We start from the raw sequence: 6627 nt of genomic DNA on the forward strand, positions 1-6627 counted from the left end.
TCTGGTTGAGCTCTTTGTGTTCAGTCTAGCTGAGGCTTTAAGTAACTCAGTCTGGCTGAGCTCTTCGTGCTAGTCTAGCTGAGGCTTTAAGTAACTCAGTCTGGCCGAGCTCTTCGTGCTCAGTCTGGCTGAGGCTTTAATTAACTCAGCTTAACAAGTCGTTATTGAAGCACAACATTGATAACGGAGCCATGAAACCATTGTCTTTTAAGGCATAGCCTATTGATCACAAGTTTTACACCATGTATGAAGAGGACAAAAATAACCACATGTGTAGATGGTCAAAAAGGACATACAGCAAATGATCAAGGCAAAAATGAGACATGACACTTTATTGGAAATAACGCTTCAAGTGCTCGGCGTTCCACAGGTGAGGGAGGTCTCGACCTTCCATGTCCTGGAGTCGGTAAGTGCCTGGGCGAGGTCTGGCTTTAACGACGTAAGGCCCTTTCCATTTGGCGACGAGCTTGCCCACAGCTGGATTTTTTGTGGCACGAGTTGCCTCACGCAAGACTAGGTCCCCGACTGCGAACTCCTTCGGTCAAACCTTACGGTTGTAGTATGTTCTCATTTTTTGTTGATATGAGGCTCGTCTGACAGCAACTGTCTCTTGGAGCTCCTCAATCAAGTCTAAGTCAGCCCAACGCAAGTCTTCGGTGAGTTCTGGCTCTAGGTTCAGCACCCTCGGTGTTGGTAGGCCAATTTCAACTGGGATGACCACCTCAGCGCCGTATGTTAAGCGAAAGGGGGTCTTCCCAATAGGGGTTCAGGCGGTAGTACGATAGGCCCAGAGTATGTTTGGCAGTTCCTCAGCCTAGAGTCCTTTAGCGGTGTCCAACTTGGTTTTGATGATCTTCAAGAGAGAACGGTTGGTGACCTCGACTTGCCCATTGGCTTGGGGATGGCCTGGAGAAGAGAAGCACTTCTGGATGTGGAGCTCTGCACAAAATTTCCTGAACTTGGCATTGTCAAATTGCTTGCCGTTGTCTGAGACGATGGCTTGGGGGACTCCAAATCGGCACACAATCGACTGCCAGATGAATCTGGTCGTGTTGCGTTCGGTGATTGTGGCGAGGGGTTCCCCATCTACCCATTTGGTGAAGTAATCAATGGCGACCACAGCGAACTTGGTTTGGCCCCTACCAGTGGGCAATGGACCGACTAAGTCTATGCCCCACTTGGCGAAGGGGTATGGACTGCTGAGTGTGATCAGTTCTGTTGGCAAAGCATGAGGGATGTTGGTGAAGCGCTGGCACTTGTCATACTTAAGCATGAACTCAGTGGTATCTTGGTTGAGAGTAGGCCAGAAGTAACCGGTGTAGAGTATTTTATGGGCCAACGACCTGGCACCCGAATGGTTACCACATACACCCTCGTGAACTTCCCTCATCACATAGGTCGCTTGGACTAGGCTGAGGCACTTGAGGTATGGGTGTGAAAATCCCTGTTTGTATAAGAGGCCGCTGACGAGGACGTAATTGGACGACCGGGCTCTGACTTTAGCGGCTTGCTGTTTGTCTTCTGGTAACTCCCATTGGTAAAAAACAGAAAGATGTCTGCCGCCCATGGAATAGGTTCATTTTGGAGGAAGTGGACTTGCTGATGGTTCGGAGAAATGGCCGGATGGGTCAGGTATTCAAGACGGACGCCATGGCTAAGGTCTGACTGGTCGGCAGAAGCTCATTGAGCCATTTTATTTGCCTTGGAGTTTTCCGTCCAAGGAATGTGTTTAATGTGGAAAGTGTTGAAGAGGCGAACAAGAGGGAGTGCAATATCTTTGTAAGCCCGCATTGTGTCTTCCTTGGCCTCGAATTCTCCCGTAATTTGGCCGACAATGAGCTGGGAATCGCTGAACACCTGGATATGGCTTACACCAATGTCTTTGGCTAGGCGGAGACCTGCGATCAATGCCTCATATTCGGCCTCGCTATTGCTTGCGTCGAATAAGAAATAGAGAGCGCACTTGAAATAACCACCCTCGGGGGCAATGAGAAGGAGGCCAGCCCCACTGCCTTCTTTGCGGGATGATCCATTGACATTAAGGATCCAAGAGTGGGGGTCTTCTGCCTCAGTATTGGATTGCTTGGGCAGGTGGGCCGTGGTTGGAGTGGGATTAGTGAATTCCAGGATAAAATCAGCGACAACCTGCCCTTTGATCGCTGTTCGAGATCGGCAGGAGATGTCAAATTGGCTGAGCTCGATTGACCATTGCATAAGTCGGTCGGACAACTCTGGTTGTTGCATTATCTTCTTCAAAGGTTGGTCAGTGAGGACAATAATGGGGTGGGCCTGGAAGTAAGGTCGGAGCCGTCTTAAGGCTATGACCAAGGCTAGGGCTATCTTTTCAAGCAGTGGGTAGTTCTGTTCTGCTCCCCTAAGAGCTCGACTAATGTAGTAGATCGAACGCTGGACAGAGCTGTCCTCCCTGAGAAAAAAGGGCTCACCCGTGATCGCCTGAGAAAGTAAGGGGGGCTGGCCATGCACTGCTTCAATTACTGAAAGGCTTTTTTGGATTCTATCGTCCACTCAAAAGCCTACCGAAGGACTTTGAAAAATATGAGACACTTGTCTGTTGCGTGGGAAATAAAGCGGTTGAGGGCGGCGACTCTGCCCGTAAGCCTCTGAACTTCTCTAACTGTTCTGGGTGACTACATCTCTATCAGAGCCTTGATCTTTTCGGGGTTAGCCTCGATACCCCGTTGACTGACCATGAAACCCAAGAATTTCCCAGATCTGACGCCGAAAGCGCATTTGTCCGGATTCAGCTTCATTTGATACTTATGCGGGTGTCGAAGGTCTCCCGCAGGTCTGCCAGATGATCAGAGGAGAGTTTGCTCTTAACAAGCATATCGTCAACGTATACTTCCATGTTCCAACCTATTTGGTGATGAGAAACGGCATTGACTAACCATTGGTAAGTCGCTCCAGCGTTTTTCAACCTGAATGGCATGACACGATAGTGGTAAGTCCCCCAGTCAGTTATGAAGGAGGTGTGTTCCTGGTCCGATGGGTGCATCAGAATTTGATTGTAGCCAGAGAAAGCATCCATGAAGCTGAGCATTTGATGACTGGTCGTGGCATCGACAAGTAGATCTATGTGGGAAAAAGGATAGCTATCTTTGGGGCAAGCTCGGTTGAGGTCGGAGTAATCGACACAGAGTCGCCATTTACCGTTATTTTTTCGAACCAGGACCACATTTGACAGCCATCTGGGGTAGTCCACGTTTTTGATAAATTGTGCCTCAAGGAACTTATCTACTTCAGAAGCAATGAGAGTGTTGCATTTCGGGTGGAAGATGCGCCACTTCCAGAAGGGTCGGAAATGGGGCTCAATGCTGAGGCGATGAGTGATGAAGAAGGGGTCAATACCCGGCATGTCGGAGTGGGTCCAGCCAAATACGTCGTTGTGCTCAATCAGGAGGGCTGTAAGGTCATCCTTGGCCTGGGAGGATAGTTGGCTACCGATCTTGGCAGTTTTTGTCGGGTTTGTAGCGTCAATGAGGACCTCGATGAGCTCTTCCACTGGTTCCCCTCTGACTAGCCCGTCTTCATCTCTGACGTCGAGTCCTTCAATGATCATTGCCTCCTTCAACTTAACCTCTTTAAGTGAAGCGACGTAAAATTCTCTGGCTACGGTCTGTTCTCCCCTCACAGTGCCGACCCCAAGCTCAGTAGGGAATTTTATGGCTAGGTGGAAAGTGGATGTGACAACTTGAAAAGCATTTAGGGCGGTGCAACCGAGGATAATGTTGTAAGTAGAGGGACAGTCGACGATGAGAAAAGTGAGCAACTTTGTGGTCTGCCGCGGGTATTCTCCAATGGTGATGGGAAGATTGATGGAGCCTATGGAGGTCACCCGATCCCCAGTGAAGCCAACCAGTGGGGTTTGAAGAGGGGACAAACTTTCTTCCCCGACCTTGAGCCAGCGGTAAGCGTTTAGGAAGATAATGTCTGAAGAGCTGCCATTGTCGACGAGAATTCGTCTGACTTTGTAATTGGAGAGGAGGGTAGAGATGACGAGGGGGTCGTCATAGGGGTAACGGATGCCTGTGCAGTCGGCCTCCGTAAAGGTGATGGGCTCCATCTATTGCTTGGGATGTTTGAAAGGGTGGTCCAATGTGGCAACTTCTTTATCTGAGCCCTGCTTTATCTTTCTGAGCTCTGCCCGTTGAGTCGAGCGGGATGGTCATCCATAAGCAAGCTTGCCAGCAATAACACTGAACTCTCCAACCGGAAGGGCAACGTTGCCTTGTGCCCGGAGTTGCTGCAGGGGCCTATCATAACCTTGGTTAGGTTGTGTGAGCTGTCGAGAAGGGGTGCACCGATGGTTGTTTCTGGTAGGTTCAGTCCATTGACTTTGTTGAGGGTGGGCTGCCGTGAACCGACTGAGACACCTCTGGCGTATCAAGCCCTCGACCTGGTCTTTGAGGTTAACACACTCTTCGGTATTATGGTCGTGGTCCTGATGAAAGTGGCAGTATTTGGACTGGTCTCGCCTGTTGAAAGGAGACCGTGACGGTTGGGGCCATTTTAGGGGATAATCTCGTTGGATCTGGTTCAGGACTTGTTCCATGGGAGAATTGAGGGGTGTGTATCGTTTGGATCGGCCGGGCGGTCGGGTAAGTGCCGGCCGGTCGGCTCAGGCAGGTCGGTCAGTATACTGAGGTGTTTGGTGAGTGTACGGGGTGTTTCTGATTTTAGAGTCCTCTCTCTTCTCTCTAGGGGTCGGGTTTTTGGCTGTAGGGTCTTGTCGGGTGGCTAGGGAGTCTTCGGCGTTCATGTACTTTTGGGCTTTGGAAAGTAGGGTTGCCATAGAGGTCGGAGGGTTTTTGGAGAGGGAGAAAAGGAAATCAGATGATCGTAGACCGACCATGAAAGCCTTGAGAATGACCTTGTCGTCGTTTTCCGCTACCTGTAGGGCTTCGGTGTTGAAACGGGTGACGAAGCTGCACAGCGACTCCCCCTCGGTCTGACGGATGTTAAGGAGTTGGGTTGCCGGACTCCGCTGGTGCTGGGCACCAATGAAATGGCTGAGAAATGAGTCGCTTAGGTACTGAAAAGTAGAGACAGAGTCTGTTGGCAGTTGACTAAACTAGAGTTGAGCTGACCCCTTAAGTGTTATGGGTAATGCCCGACACATGATCTCGTTAGGGAATGCATGGAGGACCATGAGGGTCCTGTAGGTTTCCAAATGGTCGACCGGGTCCGTTGTGCCATCAAAAGAGTCTAGCGAGGGCATTTTGAACTTAGGAGGTAAGGGTTTGTCCCTGATAGAGGCAACGAATGGTGTGTTGACTGTGGTAGATGGCTTATTCTGTATGTTCTGCATGACTCCTTGAAACTAGAGTTTCATGGTGCGAAGTTCCGCGTCCTAGAAAGGAACATTGTCACCACAGGAATGCAGTGGAGGCTGGACACTGCTGGCCTCTCCCTTGGAGGTGGGTGCCTGGACCGATGGATGTGGGGCCCGAGGTGGTGGGTTCATATCGGAGGGGAGGGGGTCGCAAGCCTTCCAAGTTGGATGGGTGGGACTGTTGGATAGGATGGCTCGGGGCTCGTTCTTGGTTAGGTGGGATATCTTGAGGTGGTGGAGAAGGTATAGGAAGGTTTCTTTGAAGTAGAGCATTGATCAGGGCTTGGTTTTGTTCGGCTAGGTGGTTAATGCTGTTGGTGAGCTCGGTGAAGTACTGCGGTGGGTTGTTTGGGTTAGGGGGGTCAGCTTGGTGGTCGGCAACATTGTGGTGAGAAACCATGGATCTAGTTGTGACCATCCACCTTGGTGGGTGGCAGGTAGGGGTTATCGGGGTCTCCGGCGACAATGAGCACAACTAGCGCACGAAGCGAAAGGTTTCCCACAGACGGCACCAGCTGATGGTGCTGCCAACCACTGATAGAGCGAAAGGTTTCCCACAGACGGCGCCAGTTGGTAATGTCGTTTGGGTTGAAGAATGCTAGAGCTATATATCAACGGGCTGCGACCACAATATTGCATGACATGATCCACAAAGAGGTTGAGGTGTACGTGGACGACATGATTGTGAAATCCAAAGAAAGAGAGGGCCACTACACCGCCTTGCAAAAGTTCTTTCAAAGGATCAGAGAATTTCGGTTGCGGCTGAATCCTCAGAAGTGTACATTTGGTGTTACAACGGGAAAGATACTGGGGTTTTTGATTACACAGAGAGGTATCGAAGTCGACCCTTCCAAAATCAAGGCCATCTTAGAAATGCCACCACCAAGGACTGAAAAGGAGGTACGAGGCTTTCTGGGTAAAGTGCGATTCATAAGGCGTTTTATCTCAAAATTAATCTTGACTTGTGAACCACTTTTTGGTCTCCTGAAGAAAGGAACGAAGTTCCAGTGGGACGGCCGATGCCAAGCTGCTTTTGAACAAATCAAAGAATGCTTACAGAACCCACCCGTGTTGTCACTGCCAGAGCCGAGGATACCGTTGATATTGTACCTTTCAGTGACTGAGACTACAATGGGCTGCATGCTCGCGCAAGAATCAGAGGACAAGGTGGAGAGAGCCATCTATTACCTGAGCAAGAAGATGCTAGAGTATGAGACCCGTTACACACCGTTGGAAAAGGCTTGCTTAGCCTTGGTATGGGCTACCAGGAAGCT

The 6627-nt window shown here is 50.2% G+C and overlaps 1 protein-coding gene across 1 annotated transcript; it reads right to left on the reverse strand.

Annotated features, from left to right (window-relative positions):
* Window positions 1-2767: 2767 nt before the first annotated feature.
* LOC145793689 (uncharacterized) lies at window positions 2768-4529 on the reverse strand. Its single transcript, XM_082876552.1, has 3 exons — window positions 4512-4529; window positions 3172-3916; window positions 2768-2877 (listed from the first exon to the last, which is right to left on the reverse strand). Exons 1-3 carry the CDS (start codon window positions 4527-4529, stop codon window positions 2768-2770), a joined length of 873 nt encoding a protein of 290 aa, XP_082732678.1.
* Window positions 4530-6627: the final 2098 nt, after the last annotated feature.

The sequence above is a fragment of the Camellia sinensis genome, chromosome 6 (assembly GCF_055761805.1).
Source record: "Camellia sinensis isolate YWXY chromosome 6, ASM5576180v1, whole genome shotgun sequence".
Taxonomy (NCBI): domain Eukaryota; kingdom Viridiplantae; phylum Streptophyta; class Magnoliopsida; order Ericales; family Theaceae; genus Camellia; species Camellia sinensis.

Bases quoted from the DNA above. Each gene is read 5' to 3' on its own strand.
- LOC145793689 (XM_082876552.1), bottom strand. The intron at 2,878-3,171 runs GTAAATGGCGAC...ATCACCAAATAG, and splicing joins CCTGGTTCGAAAAAATAACG to GTTGGAACATGGAAGTATAC.